Genomic DNA, 19,287 nt, shown 5'->3' with positions numbered 1-19,287 from the left:
AGATAACAAAGATCTTGACATTTGGCTGCAATCATGCTAGTTTCCTCATGGTGATAAAAATCAGCAGATCTTTAAACAAAATCTTTTTTTTTTTTTGATCGGTGAAAACTAGAGAAATATCTTTACTAAGTGAATGTAGTTTGACACATAAAATCATCCTAAACAGAGAATTCATCAGAATTTTTTTAAAGGTTTTATGTATGTATGTATGTTTTGAGAGAGAGAGAAAACATGCTTGTAAGCTAGGGAGGGACAGAGGGAGAGAGAGGGAGAAAATTTTAGGCAGGCTTCACACTCAGCACAGGGCCAGATGTGGAGCTCAGTCTCGCGACCATGAGATTACGACCTGAGCCAAAATTAAGAGTCGGATGCTCAACCGACTGAGCCACTCAGGTGGCTCCTTTGTTAAGTTTTTAACTGTCTCTTTTAGTTCTTGTTTCTTGTTTCAGGATATTTCAGGATGATATGGTCAGCATTTTTTGTTTCAGAGTCAGGATAGTATATGACATGCATCCCATAGAGAGAGGGAAGCATGAGTGGCTGCATTATGAGGGGTGGGGATCACTAAAGCTCTGTGGAATGGGACTTGTTACTAGATGTAGTGATTGCACAGGAATGCTGAGTTCAGGGAAAAAATGGGTTTTCCATAATGGGTGACACCTGGTGCCATTTGACACGTCTTGGTGATTTCTCTGTGGTCAAATCTCATACTGGCTTTACTTTCTGCCCACACACTCAGTGTATCTGTTTTTCCCCAACAAATTTTGGTTTTGTTTTGTTTTCCCTTAATACCTGTGGTTTACCGACCTCATGTAGTTGCTTGTTTCTGAGACTCACCTGGTAGCCTTCACAGGATCCAGTTTTCCTGGGTAGTTTTATAGCTTTTCCTCAGGCTATTGTTATCTTAACAATTTACAGAATTTCTTAGTAATTTATAGATGATTATTCATATTTCTTGATGATTTTAAAGGTTTTATTTTTAAGTAATCTCTACACTCAATATGGGGCTCGAATTTACAATCCCAAGATCGAGAGTTGCATACTCTACCAACTCAACCAGCCAGGCACCCCTCTTTCTTGATAATTTATATATTTAAGATTTTTTGGTACCTTATAGTTTAAAAAAATTTCAAACTTACAAGTGCCTTATAGGTTTTTAAGTGGTTTCTGCTTCATAATTTCATTTGATCAGCACAACAATTTATCAGAGAACAGGAATAATTTGTTCACCATCTTACAGATGTTAAGGGTAGAATTGGTTAATAGATTTCTTATGATTCATGCCAGTCTACTGCTCTTCTTAATGCATTCTGTTGTTCACTTTGCTGTGATTTGCTTTTCATTTGTAGAGGTCTTGTTTCTTGGTAGTTTTCAATCTGATGTTCCCTATTCTGATGAGAGTGGTAGCACAAATATTATTATGACTATTTTATATACTCAGCATTGAAACTTAAATGACATGCCTTATCAAAGTTTTAGAATTAAAAATGAGAATTTTTTGAGTTTTGGTCTGATCCTCTTTCCATTATGTAACAAAGGCCTTTTGGTTAAGACATGTTGTCATATCTCACGTATTTAATTTATGAAGCAAAATGAAAAAGGTTAAAAAGGAAAAATAAAATTTAAATATTACTTGTCAGTGTTAAGTTCCTTTACATTATAAAATTAACATATATAAAGTTCACTGAAAAATTTTAAAGTGCCCTAAGAAGTAATAGTTAAATATTAAAGTTGTTTAAGAATAAAGTCACAGTATTATTAGTCTGTTCAATATTCTTCTTCAAAATTTAGGATCTATTAATACTCAAAATGCTCTAAAAGGTTTATATTATACAACCAAATTTCAGGCAGTAACTTTTTCTTAGACCTCCTTGATAATTCATTTTATTTCAGAGGAGAGGGGCCACTGAAAACTTCCCAGGATTTAATTCATCAACTAGAGGTATGTTTTATTTCCATTTTATGCTACTAATTTAATTCTGGGCCAAAAGTGGGTAATAACTGGGTTTTCTAAACGATTTACCATGTCACGTTTGTATGCTTACCTGTGCACACACATGTGTAGAGAAAAGTGAAAAAGTAGAGGGCTCGCAATAGCATTTTGTCGAGCGTTTTTGGTTATCTTGTTGAGTAAAACTCAAATATTATCGGGATATAGCAGAATGGGCTTTGCTGACAGTATGTGCAATAACAGTAATTCTAGGTTTTCCTAAGGAGGTGAAAGTATCTTGTTAGCAGATGCATATCCTGCATGCTTTCCTGAATGGCTTTTTGGCCTCTTCATTAATGGATTGGATGAATGATATTGATTGCATGAGAACAACACATGAGAAAGCATTTGTCATATGCTTGAGACAGAGAGTGCTTGGTACAGTTTTCCTTCTTCCCTTTCACATCCCTGCTGAGTTAAGGCATTCAGGAAGAGACAGACATTCTCGCACCCACCCTTGTGCCTCTGTGTATCTGTGGAAGTCCACATAGGCCCATCTCAAATTCCCCTCCTTCACGTAGAGGCTTTAGATTGGCAAGTGGGTTGCTAGATTACTTTCCCTAACTCTCACATTAGTTTGTTTGCTTTTCTGGAACGAAGGGCGTTCTTGCATTTGAAATGTGCAGTTTCTATCACCTTTGATGGTTTCCTTTGGTATTCCCGTGTGCTGCCACCTGAGCCCCGTCAGGAAAGGGATTTCACCTTGGGAGGGTGATCATCATCAGAGTCGGAAGACTCATAGAGAACATTTCTTGTAACATTTCTTGTATGTATTTTTTGTAAAGTCAACTATAAATGAGCTATTCCCCTTAAAACAGTTTTAATAAATTCTGGATTCATTCTGTTCAGTTTGGCTCATATCCATTCGAAGTCCTACCATACCACAAGGGATATTTCACTGCAAAAGATCTACTTGTCACCTTCTTCCTGTGTGAGCTTATTCATTAAACCAATGTCTACTGAATTGACTACTAACTGGTGGACGTGAAGTGTTCATCAAATATTTATTGAACTTGTACTGTGTGTCAGATCCTGGGGGTAAGTGCTGTTTGGAGAAAAGAGAACAAAACAAAGCCACTGCTGCCCTCGGCCCTGCAGCATACATTCTAGTGGGAGGCGGTAGACAGTAGAGAGTTAAGTACACAATGTCCATATATAAGCATTTAGAGATAAAATTATAAAAGATAAAAAGAGGTGATAGGAGGGTGACAAGAAAAGACCTCTAAGGGGGTAACATTTGAGTAATTAATGAAGTGAGAGAGTGAGTAGGGTGGTTATCTGGGGATAGAATATTTCAGGCAAACAGAGCAAGTGCAAAGGCCCTGAGATGTTGGGGTAGGCTGGAGGGATCTGAAGAACAATAAGGAGGCAAGTGTGGATGCAATGGAATGAGCCAGAAGGAAAGTGGTAAAGTTATGGCATCTCTGTAGCCACTGGAAGAACTTTAACTTTTATTTTCCAAGTATGATGGAAAACCCACTGAGGGTTTTGATCCTGAGTGGCAGGATCTGACTTTGGTTTTAAAGGTTTTGGGTTTAACTAACAGGGTAAATGGTATTGCCATTTACTTAGCTAGGGAACACTGAGGGAGAAAACTAGATTTAGAGGTTGGAAATCAAGCATTCTGTTTTGTTCAAGTAGTATATAAAAGACTGGTGTCAGGATCGTTCAAGAATGGAGAGAGAGATTTGAAAGTCATTGGCTTTAAGTTGGTTGTAAAACCACGATACTCCAGGAGACAGACATGGATCTTGCTCCCGAGAGGTTTGTGGGCCAGAAGGGAAGAGATGTAACCAGAAAGTGGTAATGTGGGATAATGAGGAATGTATGGGTAAGTGAGTCATTCTGTTTGGTTAGGATCTAGGTATAAAACTCACTGGTTTCCCTTTTAAAAGATAAGGGAGTGAAGGATTTTTGACCTTGAGATCAGTTCATCCAATGATAGCAAGGTGCTAAGGCTGTTGGATAAAGGGTTAAGGTTAACCCTGAAAGTATTGCCTTCTCTTTATGTTCTTTATCTAATTCATTACCAAGGCTTGTTACTTTTCTTCACAAACCACCCTCACATTTGCCCTGTTCTCATCTGCTGTCACCTAAAGCTAAGTCTCCCACCCTTTTCTCCCCTGGTGTCTCTTACTCTGAAACATTCTGTTACCATTTAAAAATAATCATCCTAAATATTCCTAATCCTATCTGTCCAACCTTATTTTTCACTGTTCTTTGCCATCATCCTGTTCAATTCATTAAACTATAAAATGCATGGTGAATACTCAAGAACTGATCTGAACAGGTCCTCTCAAATGGCTGGTTAAGGAATGTGTACAGGTGACAAATTTTATCTTGCTTAGCTGGAAGTAGGAAAGTCCTAACCCTTTTGATCTCATGTTCTACAATTCATCACCTTTTTATAGTTGGGGTATTATAAGATGAGCTCCAGATCCTTCTGGGAGCCTGGACATAATTTGTATGGTTAAGTGTCATGTGTCTGTATGGCCCTCCAGAGCAACTGGAGGTTTCCAGGTGTAGAGGAGAGTCTCCAGGGATTGATTCTGCATCAGGTCTGGGAAATCTTCTGAATACAGTTGAACACTTGTGTTTCCTGGGTAGAAGAAAAACTTCAGGAGTTCCATGACAGATATGACAATTAGCCATGAGTATATTTCTTATGAACTATCCATAAGATATACATCTAAGTAGTGATACTTTTTCTTTCCACTAGGTTTTTGCTGAAGAGGGCTTAAAGCTTGCTTCAAACGTGCAAGTTTTCTCAAAACAGGTAATGCAACAGATCTGCCTGCTTGGTGATAGTGGTGATGTGAATACCCACTGTGGGGGTATATTATTAAGGTATAAGGGTATTTAGGGTTTAAAAGATGATGATTTTTATTGAAGTTATTATAACTTCCTGAATTATTTTTCAGCTGAAAGATGATGACAAGCTTATGCTTCTCCTGGAAATAAACAAACTAAGTCCTTTATGCCACCAGCTCCAGACAATAACTAAGACACCTTTGCAAAATCAAGTGTTTCTAAAGGTAAAAGGCAGAGTGGGTTATTCAGGGAGACACTTGAGAAACTTTAACACTTAACCAGGTTTGCTTCTAGCCCATTTTTCAAAGAGTGTTATTACCCACAGAAGGGCAGTTTACTTCCATTTCTCAGGCTTTGATTCTAAGAATCATTTATCATCTGTAGTTATAACAGACTCCGGGGAGCACTAGGTTCACTAAATTAGCTTTTTGGACATAATTAATTCCACAACACTGAGCAGCTACCCTTAAATCCTGATGTCATCACATGTCTAACCAGGGCCAAAATTCCTCAGAGTAGGGGCTCCTGTTGTTTGTCTTGGGGAATTTAAGCCTCTGCCAACAAAGCAGAGTGCCAGAAGTTACAAAGTAGGGGGTTCGCTGCCACTATTTGGAGTGTTTTAAAAAGCACCTAAACAACTCGAAATAGAACTGGTTGGTTTTCCATCCACTCTTCCTTGGGGCTCCATGAAATAGGCATGAGTCCTGATGGCAGTCCTGCACTTGTATTCTGGGGCGTCAGGTCAGCTCCTGTGCCCTAATCCTTATGACTTTTAAGATCCTTTAGATTTCCATAATAATGAAATGTTACCAGTTTAAAACTAAATCAGTGACACAGTCTTCTGAAGTACTCCTTCTAGAAGCTGATTTGCTTGGCTGTTGTCATTATAGGTTGATAAGTGTATTACGAAGACAAGATCCATGATGGCTATTTTGGTCCAACTTCTCTCGCTTTGCTATAAACTGCTGAAGAAGGTAAGATAATTTTTCTGTCTGAAAATCACATCTTAAAACTAGTTTCAAGGAAAATGCAAAAGAAATAGTTACTATTTAATTTTGTAATTTTTATTGTAAAAGCAAAGGAGAAACTAATTGCCTTCACTCTTTCCAGCTTCAGATGGAAAACAACAGATGGGTCTCAGTTACCAATAAAGACTCCATGGATGGTAAAACTTGAGAAGCTTTTGGGGGCAGATCTCTGGAACTGCATGTGGCAAAGCTGATATTTTAAAAAAGCAAATGATCCTTTATATTTTCAGAAATTCAACAATTTTATAAAGAAAGCAGTAATGAAATCTTGCTTTATTTTCTGATCTTGAAAGTGATTGTGAAACTTTTTGACAACTAATAAATGCCATGGTAGTTTCTAGATTCCTAATTGTGGTGTGAATTTAAAATGGCACATTGCCACTAACAACATTCTTGAAAGTCAAACCAAATATCCCAACTGTCTTAATGACAGTTTAATCCAAAGAAGCTACTTTGAATATGTGCTCACCTTTGGCCTAAAATACCTTAATCTCCTCTTTTCTCTTTTTATTTAAGCTTACCATCTAGAACACTAATTTTCAGCAGAAATATAGTCGACTGGGTGAACGCAGGGGTTTCCTTAAGTCTGTGGATTCTTCAATTGCTCTGTGCACCAATTGTGACTGGCCTCTTTGCTGTCCTGTCACAGATCATCCATGCTACGAGCACACATTTGTTCTCTTAACACGCATTTCATAGCACAGGTGTCTCTTGGGCTGCATGTGTCCCTCCCTCATTCCCAAACGCAGGGTCATGGAGCTCACTCCACGGAATCCTATAGGAGCTCACTAGGAGATGGCTCTCACTCCATCACTCCACCATAGCTGGCCAGTCTGCTTCAATATGAGCTGGGATCCTAAGGCTATCTTACTGGTATAAAAAAATAGTCTTTGAACTATCCTTTTCTGTGCTGATGGAATGGAAAACATGAGAGTAAAGGAACCGAGAGGTTTTAAAATAAATTCTGAATAATCGTTCATTTTGTATATGTGCCTTTGGAATGTTCATTATAAAACAACAAACATCTTACATCTTTTTAATTTTAGGGTTTAAAGCTTTTCTTGTTTTTGTTTGGTGTGGGGTTTTGATTGAAGGATCTGGTTTATATGTTCTGTCCTTACGGTAAACTTCGTTTTGAACTCTTTTGATAGTGCTTATATCCCAGTGCTTTGAAATTCATTTTGAAATCTGATAGGACATGTCAGTTGCCAAATGGTGGTAGTTATATAAGCTTGTCTGATGATCGTTATCTGGGTCATCCATCACAATCAATATTGACAAGATCCTGAAGAACCGCAGTGCTACCAATTAGCTAGCCACTATTTTATCGAAGGAAACTAAACTTACTGTAAGCCTTCAGGAGAAAATGGGATACATTCAGCTTGGTCAGTGCCCCGTATAAAATTATCAAGCATGGTTTTTATGCCCTGAAACCAAAATATTCTTGAAAACTACAAGGGAAGTAATGGGAGAACAGTGTGAGGTAATGTTACATGTAAAATACATATGTGTATATTACATACATACACACAGTGTGTATACACACACACACACACACACACAATTACTATTTACTGTCTTTAGTATCTTTGTTTTATGGTGTCTTCAGCTACTCAAAATGGGGATCTGCTCGTTTGTGCTTAGATTTTCACGGCACCACTGATGTAGGTGTTTGTAGAGTTACCACCTATATTGTGTCTGGTGCGTATATTTAGGGGATAGTCATGCTGGCACTCAAGTCAAGAAGTTTTTCTTGTGAGTTAAAAATAACTTGTAGATTTACAGAATACTTTTACGTTCCTGAAGTGAGAATATTCTGCTAAGTTCAGGTGGGGTGAGGAAGGGATGACTCATGACTTCAACAGCATGAGGATCCCAAACCAAAGGAATTCACAAGTAAAAGGCGAAAGATTTCTGCGATCTGAAGAGAAACCTGAGCATGCAAAGGAGTTCACAAGTAAGGCGATTTCTTCTGTATTAAATTAAATCTTCTGTTTTATTTACAGAGATCTTTAAATGTATACATATTGCAGCGCTGAAGAAAAAATTACAATTTAAGAAGCCCTTTTATTTGAAATTTAGTGTAAATAAAGACACAATCTTAAGCCATTATTCAGTTTTGTTTTTAGTTTAGATGATGTGAAAGTTTTTGTTCCATGCAAAGGCATGTGTGTCTTGGGATTACAGCAACCTCTTGGCCGGCTACCCCGTAGCTAGAGCGTGAGACTGAGCGACTACAACACTATCAGCGCACTTCCCCGCTAGGAGAGCCTCTTCCTGATTCCGTCGTTTAGGAAAGCCACAGTGTTCCATTCGATTTGGTTGCAGAGAGGAAGGCCACCCCAGAGGTGTAAGGGGCAGAGGGGGTATAGTCTACACCCTGCCTCTCCCCTACAACCTAGAGGGAGAAGAGCTGGGGCTGAAGGGGCGGCACTAGCATTTTCGGTAGCGTCCGTCAGACAAAGATTCAGTAAAAAGGCCCAATTGTTTTTTTTAACTTCAAACTGAGGGAAAATTGAGGCAAAAACAATGATCATGCCATAACATTTCAAACAGAAGTGTGTCAAAATGTAGTATTCACCAACGGGTGACAGGATGATGGGGAAATTATTTTTACTTTGCTACTTAAAACATAGGTGTCTTGTCCAAATTTTCCTCAAAGTGCTTTTGTTTGTTTTTAATCCAATAAAAAGAAAACCAAAAAAACACCCCTTGCTTGATGATTGTTACGTAAAAGCAAAAGGAGAATTGAGTGAGTACATGGGCAGGACAGAGGACCAAACAGGAACCGAGGCTTGTTATGCAAGACAAAGACAGGAAAGTAGGTTAAGTTTTAAGATGAGACGTGTCTGCGGATGGCTGGGTGTGAAGCATGCTTCACACGTGCTGGGTCTTGAGAGCTCTGATCGCTCAGGCCAGGGAAGTGTGCGCATGCCGCGCTGTGTGCTACTCCTTTGCGGTCCTCATGATGTGGCTGTCGTGGCAGTGATGCGCCTCACCACGACTTCTTCATACTGTTTTTGTGTCAGTAACCCATCTGTTATGCTCTTACTTTCTTCAAATTTGGGCAGCACAACTGCAATGTAGCCTTCAGTGGATGGCTAGAAAGGAAATAGAAGATTTAGTACTGTCAGATGTGTAAAATCAGGTAAAAAGTATGTGGATGGGATCATACTTTTTTCTCCCCACTTTACCTTCTCTTGTAGAATAGATGGCTTATGGAGAATGTTTTCATTCACTTCCATCAACCGTCCTCTGACACAGCTATTTTAAAAAAAAAAACTGTTTTGAAGAACAACATTACCTCCCTTGTTTCTTCTAAATTGTGGTTAAAAAGTAACTCACCTAGATATGGTGTATTCTTCTCCATCTGAGCAGTAAATCTTACACAGAGGTGCAAGCTCTGTTAGAAACTGTGCCCCCTGATAATAAAAGGGAAGAAGTTATTAAGTAGTGTACGTGTTCACTTTCCTTTGAGAGGCAGCCCTCAGTGTTAGAATGAGGACTCCTGGAGCTAGTGTTTTAAATAAAAATGACTTTAGTACAGAAAAAATATTCATTTATTCAAACATTTATGTAAGTGCCTACTATAGGGCAGCTATAATCGTAGGCTCTAGGGCAAAGAGCAGACTAAGACACCTGAGGTAAAGCGTACTTTAAAGATGAAGAATATATTTTATCAACTTTAACAGTATGGAGGTTCCTCACAAAACTAAAAATAGAACTACCCTACGACCCAGCAATTGCACTGCTAGGCATTTATCCAGGGGATACAGGTGTGCTGTTTCGAAGAGACACATGCGGTATCAACACATGTTGTTTCGAAGGGACACATGACTATCAACATTAGCCAAAGTATGGAAAGAGCCCAAATGTCCATCGCTGGATGAATGGATAAAGAAGATGTATATATATATATATATATATATATATATATATATATATATACATACACACAATGGAGTATTACTCGGCAATCAAAAAGAATGGAATCTCGCCATTTGCAACTACTTGGATGGAACTAGAGGATATTATGCTAAGCGAAATTAGAGAAAGACAAATATCGTATGACTGGAATGAGGAATTTAAGATACAAAACAAATGAACATAAGGGAAGGGAAACAAAAATAATATAAAAACACAGAAGGGACAAAACATAAGAGACTCTGAAATATGGAGAACAAACAGAGAGTTACTGGAGGGTTTGTGGAAGGGAGGGATGGGCTAAACGGGTAAGGGGCGTTAAGGAATCTACCCCTGAAATCATTGTTGCACTATATGCTAACTAACTTGGATGTAAATTAACAAAAGAAAAAAAGAAAAAAAAAACTTAAAAAAATGTATTTTATCAACTGTAAATGAGAAAGTTACACATGGCCACGTAAAGATTTCAAAAGTGTAAGAAAATCCATCAATAAGCAATAATGTAAAATTCAACATGACAGAGTATGACAGTAATATTATACAAAGTTACTTTCATTAAGACCTAACTTATTTTTTATATTAGAACTTACTAGATAAAGGAACTTCTTTATTAGGGTTAATTACTAACACTACTTGAAGCAGTTATATTTTTCTAATTAAAAAGAATTCACTTTGAGGAAAGTTTAGAAAAATAAAAACGTTTTAAGTAGCAAATAAGAATAGTTTGCCCATTATCCTATAACCCAGAATACTGCGTTTTGACATTCATCTGTTGGAAGGGTAAGGCATGGCTGTTGTTTCATGTACTCCACTATATGGGTGTGTCTGGGGGAGGTTCTGACAAATATCTACAAGGAAGCTCATGGGGAACCCCTGCATGCATGTCTCACATGTTGCTCATTTTCCCAGAAATTTTTCCTACAGTGAACATGGGTATTTGAGGTCAAGATGCTATTCTCCATGACCTCTCTACTACTCAAAACATTAGCACACAGACGCTACCACAACTGGCTTTAGTCCTTCACACGTGGGTATTTCATTTCAAAATACTAGTCAGTGTGGCTCCTCACTTCTCCCGAGGAGGGCTGAGGATTTGTCCCTGAGGGTGTGTCCATCACTGGGTCTGTATTAAAAGAGCAGAAATGTTTTGACCCCTTTTGTATCACCTCCCTTGGGAGAATCAATGATTGGCAGTGCTGAGATTCAATCACATCTTATCTGTAGTGGGTTCCACATTTAGGTACTTCTCTATTCTTCAACAGTAACAATAGTGTTACTATTTTGGACAAAGATTTATCATAGGAACCTCACAAGCACTAGCTGTTATACTTGTAATTTGCAGACTTTATTTTTTAAGAAAGGTTCGTGCTTTTCTAAGTCCATGTGCTTCGTGAGCAAGGAAAAATTAATACTTCTAAGGTATGTTATTAGGGAATTTCAGGCCTACAAAGGGGAGTATAGACAGGGTCTCCTAGAACGATGAGGGTAATTAGCAGAAACTCTTAGTATCAAGTCAGAAAACAAAGGAGCTAAATCATCCGCTGAAACTTTCCTATCCTGTGGCTATGTCAGGATACTTCAGTATGTTACTGAATTGTCCTTGGTGTGATGCTCTCTTTTAATAAAATGTGTCCACCCTGCCTAGAGTTGTAGAGGGTAGAGAGAACATTACAACTGAGCACTGTGTGGTGCTACAAGGTGCTAAGGTGACTGGATCTGTATCAAATTGGCAAAGATGAAAGAATGGAAAATGGTGAGGAGCAAATACTGTTATTTTTTTTTCAGACTTTTTTCCCCACTATCTCAGGATATTTTTAAATTTATATTTGAAAATACATGTTAAAGAAGAGTTGGTCACCTAAGTTTTAAACAACTCAAGATGCTGGCTTCATAAAACTAAAGGGGCAAAAATATCTTGTTATATTGGTATTAAAGTTGTCCTTTCAAAGGTCCGCCTTCTCCATCCTCCACCCTGGGAGTGACAGGAATGGTGGCACAAAACCGAACATATGACAAATCCTTTTCCTCCTGAAATACCTAATTTTTTGGTCTAAGAATTTCTTTAAGGTTAAGGTATTCTTAAAATTAGCACATCAAACTGTCAGGGAAGTATGCTGAGCACATATCCCTGGATTCTAAGACTGACTGGATCTGTCACTACTATGACTACTATGAGATTTAAGTGGACAATTACAGGAACGTACCCGCTTAAATTTCCCAGAGACCTTGTTCTGAAGTCTACTACAGTTGGTGCTGATTTGATAGGAAATGCTTTTGATTGTTTTTCCACTTTGAAGAACTGGATGAGATTCTGCCAATGTGATGACACATATTCTGTAAGGAGCAAAAATGTGGTGCTGTGTTATTTGGAAGAATTCTTCCTCATACGACACAGTACTCCTACTCACGCTATTGTTTTCCCCCATTTTCCTCTGGCTACTGCTGGAACTTAACTAAGACGGGAAGGCAATAATAAAAGAGGAGAAGTGAGGGGGCGCCTGGCTGGCTCAGTCAGTTAAACGTCCGACTTCGGCTCAGGTCATGATCTCATGGTTCGTGGGTTCGAGCCCCGCATTGGGCTCTGTGCTGACAGCTCAGAGCTTGGAGCCTGCTTTAGATTCTGTGTCTCCCTCTCTCTCTCTGCCCCTCCCCCACTCACGTTCTGTCTCCCTCTGTCTCAAAAATAAATAAATATTAAAAAAAATTTTTTTAAAAAGGCGGGGGGGGGGGGGGGCGGATAAGTGAGACTGAATTTCCTTCCCAGAAAAAAGAAGAGCATTAGAAGTCATTAGGTAGCACTGAGGTTGATGAGAAGGAAGGCATGCCCTCTCCATGAGGGTCCTCCATTTGGATGTTTGGTTAATCAAGTTTGTTTGGAGTAGACACTGAAAGGCTCATTCTTGTCAGCCCAACTCTTATAATAAATGCCATTTCAATATAGTGTTAGATAATCATTTAATGACCATTTGTTCAATCCAAGACCATACCAGGCTACAATACCAGAAACATTTTTTTATAATTTAAAATTCCCAATTTGCTTACCGGTTGGAGTGCTGTAGTATACAGTGGTCCTCACAGGGTTTGCCTTTGACATCTAGAAGAATGAATGACTCTGTTGATTGGTGGGTCGGCATTTACTCCCACTGTGTGGTACTTTCTTTGGTTTGTACAGGTAATTCTGAAGATTGAACACATACTGATCCTTGGTATCCCTTTATTACCCAAAAAGATATACATAAAGGCTTCCTGTAAAGTACTTAAAGGGCCCTGGCCCAGAAAGAATCATTCATTCAATATTAAAGTGATTGTGATGGAAACCAATTTGACAATAAATTTCATATATTGAAAAAAAATATTAAAGTGTTTGCTAACTCTTTGCTCCATTTTGCTCCATCCTCACTTGAAAATGAGTACACTCAGGGATGCCTGAGTGACTTAGTTGGTTAAGCATCAGACTTTGGCTCAACTCATGATATCACGGTCTGTGGGTTTGAGCCCTACATGTCCTCTGTGCTGACAGCTCAGAGTCTGGAGCCTGCTTCGGATTGTGTCTCCCTCCCTCTCTGGCCCTCCCCCACTCATTCTCTCTCACTCACTCACTCAAAAATAAACATTTATATATAGATAGATGGATATTTAAAATGAGTACACTCATTATTTCTATTAGAAAAAGTGCCATTAGCAATGCATTCTCTATATAATACAGTAGTATATGTTTTGTTAGTCAATTTTAGAGTGACCAACTCTTTCTGATTTACCCAAGACGGTCTTGATGTTAGCTCTGAAAGTCTCAGATTCTGGGAAACACCTCAGTTTGGCTACAAAATTATATACCACAATCTTTAAAAAATGAGTACACCTATTATCCCTGAATGAAAGGGAGCAAGTAGGGCCTAGAGAAGAGTCCTCAGCGATGCTCCCACCACTGATATGTACTGTGTACACAAAGCAGTACAACACGATACCGACTTCCAACTGACACGTGTATGGTACTGGCAACTTTTAGTAAAACTGTTAGATTCTGCTTTCCAAATGCCTCTATTCGAACCCACCTCTTCTCTCCATCCCTGCCTCTATTATAGTTTTCGACCTCATTTAAATCATTGTGTGTATGGTCACTGCTATAGGATTGAGTCCCTCGAAGCTTTTCAGGCCCTCACGGCGAATGCAATCCAGCCCCTCCCTTCCTTGGTGGGGATCTCACCTTAGACTAGTATCTTATCGCAAGCGACCCACCCTTGAACTCGCACTACATCGCCAGCCCCAGAGTGCGCCCGGCTGTATTTAAGGCCCGTGACTCTGCAATTGCCATTCCTTCCGTCTAGAAGGGAACAGAGAGTTCCAGTTCCTCCAGACGTGGCGAGGAAGCACCGGGGCGCGCGCCCGTGGCTTATGATCTGTCACCACCGTCCCTACAACATCAGGCCAATGCGGCCGAACAGAGACCTACATCGTTCCCCTCTTACCGGCTTTGTACCAACGAGTGAAGTAACGATCCACGAGCGAAGGCACTGCGGGTCCCTCTGCCTCGGGCTCGGTAGCCATGGCGACCACGGTCGCCACTACCCCCGCCTTCCGGGACCCGAGCACTTCCTCTTTGTAGGCCCGAAGCGAGGACGTACTTCCGGCGCGCGGGCCACGGCGTGCGCACGCGTGCTGCTCTCCTGGCCCGGCAGATTCCGCCACCGAAGCTTCTCAGTACGGTGCTTCGAAGTCAGACGTCAAATCGGGGACCGAAAATAGTAGTGTGGGCGCGAGGCAGAGGGACAGAGGCGGAGGGGAGGCACAGCTCCCCACCTCTACCTTGCCGGGGCTACGGAGAGGGCCGGCCACGCCTCCGCCCCCTCGTGACGTCACTCCCGCGCCGCTGTTGGTGTGTCCCGTCTGCTTCGCACGCTCTTTGTGGTCTTACGGGTTGTCCTTTCGACCCCTCTCCGGCCACTCCTCCCGAGGGTCCAGCGGCCCGGGGGCCCAATTCGCGTCCCGAAAGCTGGAGAGCCGCGGACCGAGAGGGGCTTGTGTGCAGCCCCGGGCGGGCTCCGGAAGGGCAGGCTACGCCTGGCTGAGGAGGCGAGGGCAGAGCACCGCTATTTGCGGATCCTCGCAGCGCGGCGCAGGTGAGCGTTCGAACGACTCACTCCGGGGCATGGGCGGGCACGGAACCTGGCGTGTCCTCAAGGGATGTCCTGATGAAGAGGACCCCCGAGCGTGCAAACTCTCCCTGCTGCAGGAAACCCGGGAGTGGAGTATGGCGTGATAACCTTTGCCTTTAAATTCTCTTTTTGGAGACTTGCCATCAGCGCCATCCGGGGTCTGCGGCAAGCGGCATGCTGGGGAAGACGTGTTGCTCCCCGGTCGGCACATTGACCAGCCTCCGGATTCCTTGCAGGAGGGGACAATATCGCTGAACAATTAATGCACCAAATACAGCGAATCAATTAATGTGCGACTGTTAGTGAATTGGATTTGTGTTGCGCTCTGCTTCTGGCATCTTTTTTCGTGGAGGTGCCCCCTGTGCTTCTCGACCTAATGTGGTATATTATGTGGTCCTCTCTCTCTTTAAACTGTGACCTCTTTGTAGGCAGTGACAGAGTCCTCTCTTGTCTTCAGATCCTAGCACTTACCAAGAGCTTAGTAGGTGTTTGTGTAGGCCACACACCGGGTCATGGGATTAATTAGATATTGTGCAAAGAATTGAAACTGTATTGACAGCAACAGAGCTAACCAGTGAATAGTTTAATATGAAATATGAGCAAAAACGAGGGAAAGACCGTTTTCATCTTGGGGGACAGAGAGAACAGAAATGCCATGTCCTCAAGCAGGAGGAACTCACTTGAATAGGATAATAGCAGTACTTCCATTTACAGGTTGTATTTGATGTGCTTGTGAGACATCTTGGTGATAATATCAGAAGGTTGAAAATGTGGGTTCGTTGTTCACTTTGGGGACGGTCAGGGCTAGACATTTAGATCTAGTCAGCACATTAGTGAGCTGCTTGGTACTTGTAGTCATGGGCACGATAATTAGCCAAGAGGCGAAAGACTGGAGGAGTTGCCAGAAATTTCATAGAGGATACAGGATTGATCTGTGGTATGAAGAGATCTTTAGCACACTTAAGGACTGGGAAAGGTTTCATCATTGAGGAGCTGGATATTGCAGATGTAAAAGAAAGGGTACTAATAAGTTGAGGTCCCAGGGAAGTGTGGAGGCTGCTACTTCCCTAGCCTTGAAAAGGAGTAGGGGATGCTTCTGAGAAGATAAGGGAATAGGATGATAGGTGTGAAAAGTTAAAGAAGTTTTTTGAGCTTAGAAGGGTTGGGTTGGTGCGAGGTAAATTAATAGCTCACCTTTGTCGGTGATTTTGGAAGCTCTGTGACTTGAGAACTCCAGTTGTTTGCTATGTTTGTCACGCAGGGTCCAATCAGGAAAGTAGAAACCACACAATATCTCAACTGAATTTAGCATGAAGTATTGGTTAAGTGGCTATTTGAGGAATAAGAAGCAAAAGAAAGCAGTGAGGTAACATAAAATGTGAACTGATGAAAGAAGCTGTAACACTTAGCTTAGGGCTTAGGTTCAAAACAAGGGAAGATGGAGTTATCATGACCTAATCTTGGAGGAGAGGCATCGTAAAACTGGACTCTGACTTCAGGTGTTGATGACTCTGAAATTCAGAAGAGTCCTGTGTTCTGGATTTCAGTGTCTGGAGAGAGACTGCCGGGTTAGTGCTAGTGTCGTTTGGAGTGGGGCTGATGAGGTTGGTGCTGGGAGTGCCAGGGACTGGGACCAAGGGCCCCTCAAGGATGGAGGCCCATTGCTGGGACGACGGTGACTGGTGTAGCAAGATAACAGGAAAAAGTCTTCAGCTCTTTCCGTCTTGGTCCTCCATATTCTTTTTTTTTTCTTTTTTTAATTTTTTTTTTCAACGTTTATTTATTTTTGGGACAGAGAGAGACAGAGCATGAACGGGGGAGGGGCAGAGAGAGAGGGAGACACGGAATCGGAAACAGGCTCCAGGCTCTGAACCATCAGCCCAGAGCCCGACGCGGGGCTCGAACTCACGGAGCGCGAGATCGTGACCTGGCTGAAGTCGGACGCTTAACCGACTGCGCCACCCAGGCGCCCCACGGTCCTCCATATTCTTATCCTGGGGTCTCTCGACCCCAGGGATATACAGGTTTTTGGTTAATAGAGGCCAAGTTCACAGGAGGCATAGGAAGACATTTGATGATCTGATAATAGCGACAGTAACAGCATGATTATTAGATAAACTGGCATCAAAGACACACTGGAGACTCTACATTGGACCCCTTTGCCCATCTGTTCTCTTTTCTTCCTTCTCTATCACTCGCTTACTCCTCTGTAGCCAGGCATTCTCTCATCTCACATCTAGCCATCCTTTCATATCTGTGTCAGTGGTCATCTGTATGATGTTTAAAGATAAAGATATGTAATTTTTAAATTTCTTGAAAAACCAAGCTTTCTATTAGAATTAGATCTAAATTAAAAACCTACATGATATAATATCAGTTCAAATAATTTCCAGAAGCTCTTGAATATAAATGTCACCAAAGCTTACAAAACCATTGTTGGCTTTGATTTTCTTCCTCACTCCCACCATGTGATGTATGGTCTTGCCTTCCTCTTAAGCCACATTACATGTTGTACTTTCATATTACGCTTACCATTATGTGCTGTAGTAGTATGAAGATGAACTTGTCTTTATTCTTGCATTGTCGTATGTATGAAATGCAACATGAGAGAATTCATCTTGGATTAAGGTGATAATAAAATTAAGGTGATAATAAAGCCGTTGTGGTCTGTATGTTGCCACCCCTAACATAAATTAGAGACTTCCAGTTACAAACTGTATAAACTTTAAAGGTATCTGAATATAAATATCCAGTATGTTAAAATTCATTTGTTTTTTTCTCTTAGCTAATGTTATATATTTAAGCAGGTCTGATTTTGCCAGACCAAAGTAGGTTTCCTATTTATCATTCTTTTTTCACCTTTTCTATTGCACTGATAAAAACCAGGCCAGGAAAGCCAAATTATGTGAAGTAGTTATATCAAGTCACCAAGCTCCTCAGTATTTATTGGTCATTGTGAGTGCCGTAATACCGTAGTGTCTTTCTTTTCCTCTCTGAGAACAGTATATACTTTTATTAAAAAATATCAGTATTTATGTTTTAAACAAACATGGAAAACTAGTTTACAAAGAAATTTACCTGGTAATATTAAAGCCATTTTATTCTAGGTTTTCTTCAACTGATAGGATATGTATATGGATTTTTATATGATTTTATTTTATTATTTTTTAAATGTTTATTTATTTTGAGACAGAGAGAGAGTGTGCAACGGGGGGAGAGGCAGGGAGAGAGGGAGAGAATCCCAAGCAAGTTCCACGCTGTCATCGCAGAACCTGACGTAGGGCTTAATCTATGAGCTTTGAGATCATGATTGGATGCTCAACAAACTGAGCCACCCAGACACCCCTGATTTTATAAATCAGTCAGGTTATAAAGATACTCAAATATGCAAAAATAAGATGTTTTCTTATTTATTTTGATCTTTTCAACTTTCCTGAGGAATAACTGATGTTAAATCTTTTTGAAGAAAAATCTTAAAGTTGAGGATCTTGCCTCTCCCAAAGGTTAAAAACATAAAGTAGATTTCAGAACCTCCGTTTGTAGACCATTGGTAAACAAAATGAGTTGGTGAGGTTGCGACCACAACCCTCTGTGGGTTCGGATTAGGTCTTTTTCTTTTTTTCTTGGTTATTCTAACTACCATGTCCCTGCCCCTATATCATTTTGCTTAATTTGAGTGTCATTTGTCACTATTAAGCAGTTCCTTTCTCTCAGAGTAATAATTCTTCATCAAGAGATATTTGTACTTTCAGGAATTGCTTCATCATGAGAAATCTAAAATTACTTCGGACCCTGGAGTTCAGGGATATTCAGGCTCCAGGGAAACCTCAGTGCTTTTCTCTCCGAACTGAACAGAGGACAGTGCTCATTGGTTCAGACCATGGACTGATAGAAATAGACCCCGTCACAAGAGAAGTAAGTTACTTTTTCCAAACTTACTTCCCCCATAATCCTTATTTTAAATCTTACTGAATTTGTATCCTCCTAAATGAATATTCCCATTTCCTTATATTGATGTCATATTAGATATTACTTGAATAGTAACCTGCCTTTAACTCTACTTGTGTTTCAAATGTAAGTTGGCAAAACTCTGACGTTATATTTTGTGTGGGTGCTCTACTTTTTACCCCTTCTATCATGTAAATACTGTTTATAACAGTGGATCACAACTGGGAATGCAAATGAAAATTGCAAATTTAAAAGCTCTTTGAGTTGATTCTGATATCTTCCTTTAACTATATTTTGCTACTTATGTATTTTAGGTAATTACATTCTTAGTTCTTTTTCCCTATACTATAGAGATTTTAGAAAATCATAGTTACTAGCTTTCTATTTTATTGGGCATTTTTTGAGACCAGGCTTCTTGCTTTTGTTTAGTAAG

General features: G+C 40.3%; 3 protein-coding genes across 6 annotated transcripts in view; 2 read left to right on the top strand and 1 right to left on the bottom strand.

Moving 5' to 3' along the window:
• The window catches only part of CTNNAL1 (catenin alpha like 1), a 63,475-nt gene extending 57,304 nt beyond the window's left edge, over positions 1-6,171 (top strand). The window contains exons 15-19 of the mRNA XM_023242544.2: positions 1,894-1,942; positions 4,710-4,766; positions 4,912-5,025; positions 5,692-5,775; positions 5,912-6,171. Coding sequence (XP_023098312.1) covers positions 1,894-1,942; positions 4,710-4,766; positions 4,912-5,025; positions 5,692-5,775; positions 5,912-5,977 — 370 coding nt within the window. The 3' untranslated portion in view covers positions 5,978-6,171. The remainder of the gene's footprint in view (positions 1-1,893; positions 1,943-4,709; positions 4,767-4,911; positions 5,026-5,691; positions 5,776-5,911) is intronic.
• A 1,705-nt stretch (positions 6,172-7,876) lies between these two features.
• ABITRAM (actin binding transcription modulator) lies at positions 7,877-14,378 on the bottom strand. 3 transcript variants are annotated; one of them, XM_003995736.6, is made up of 6 exons: positions 14,220-14,378; positions 12,796-12,847; positions 11,958-12,087; positions 9,175-9,251; positions 9,024-9,093; positions 7,877-8,930 (listed from the first exon to the last, which is right to left on the bottom strand). In XM_003995736.6, exons 1-6 carry the CDS (start codon positions 14,296-14,298, stop codon positions 8,793-8,795), a joined length of 546 nt encoding a protein of 181 aa, XP_003995785.1. In that variant the 5' UTR covers positions 14,299-14,378; the 3' UTR covers positions 7,877-8,792. The 3 variants fall into 3 exon arrangements, with proteins under 3 accessions (XP_003995785.1, XP_006939410.1, XP_019671846.1); XM_006939348.4 differs by having other exon boundaries at positions 12,796-12,931; positions 14,220-14,359; XM_019816287.3 differs by lacking the exon at positions 14,220-14,378 and adding an exon at positions 13,958-14,133 and having other exon boundaries at positions 12,796-12,931.
• A 133-nt stretch (positions 14,379-14,511) lies between these two features.
• The window catches only part of ELP1 (elongator acetyltransferase complex subunit 1), a 58,067-nt gene continuing 53,291 nt past the window's right edge, over positions 14,512-19,287 (top strand). For both annotated transcript variants that reach the window (XM_006939347.5, XM_011288516.4), the window contains exons 1-2: positions 14,512-14,870; positions 18,659-18,821. In XM_006939347.5, the coding sequence (XP_006939409.3) occupies positions 18,672-18,821 (150 nt within the window). In that variant the 5' untranslated portion in view covers positions 14,512-14,870; positions 18,659-18,671. The remainder of the gene's footprint in view (positions 14,871-18,658; positions 18,822-19,287) is intronic.

The sequence above is a fragment of the Felis catus genome, chromosome D4, assembly GCF_018350175.1.
Source record: "Felis catus isolate Fca126 chromosome D4, F.catus_Fca126_mat1.0, whole genome shotgun sequence".
NCBI classification, from domain to species: domain Eukaryota; kingdom Metazoa; phylum Chordata; class Mammalia; order Carnivora; family Felidae; genus Felis; species Felis catus.
Note: the sequence above shows the minus strand (reverse complement) of the source record. Positions and strands in the feature narration are given on the sequence as shown.

What these genes read in the sequence shown, in the direction of transcription:
- ABITRAM (XM_003995736.6), bottom strand. Translation starts at nt 14,298, where the DNA reads ATGGCTACCGAGCCCGAGGCAGAGGGACCCGCAGTGCCTTCGCTCGTG. An exon ending in ATACTACAGCACTCCAACCG is followed by an intron (nt 12,088 to 12,795) that starts GTAAGCAAATTG and finishes TGCTCCTTACAG; the next exon opens with AATATGTGTCATCACATTGG. An exon ending in TCTCTGGGAAATTTAAGCGG is followed by an intron (nt 9,252 to 11,957) that starts GTACGTTCCTGT and finishes TTTTATTATCAG; the next exon opens with GGGGCACAGTTTCTAACAGA.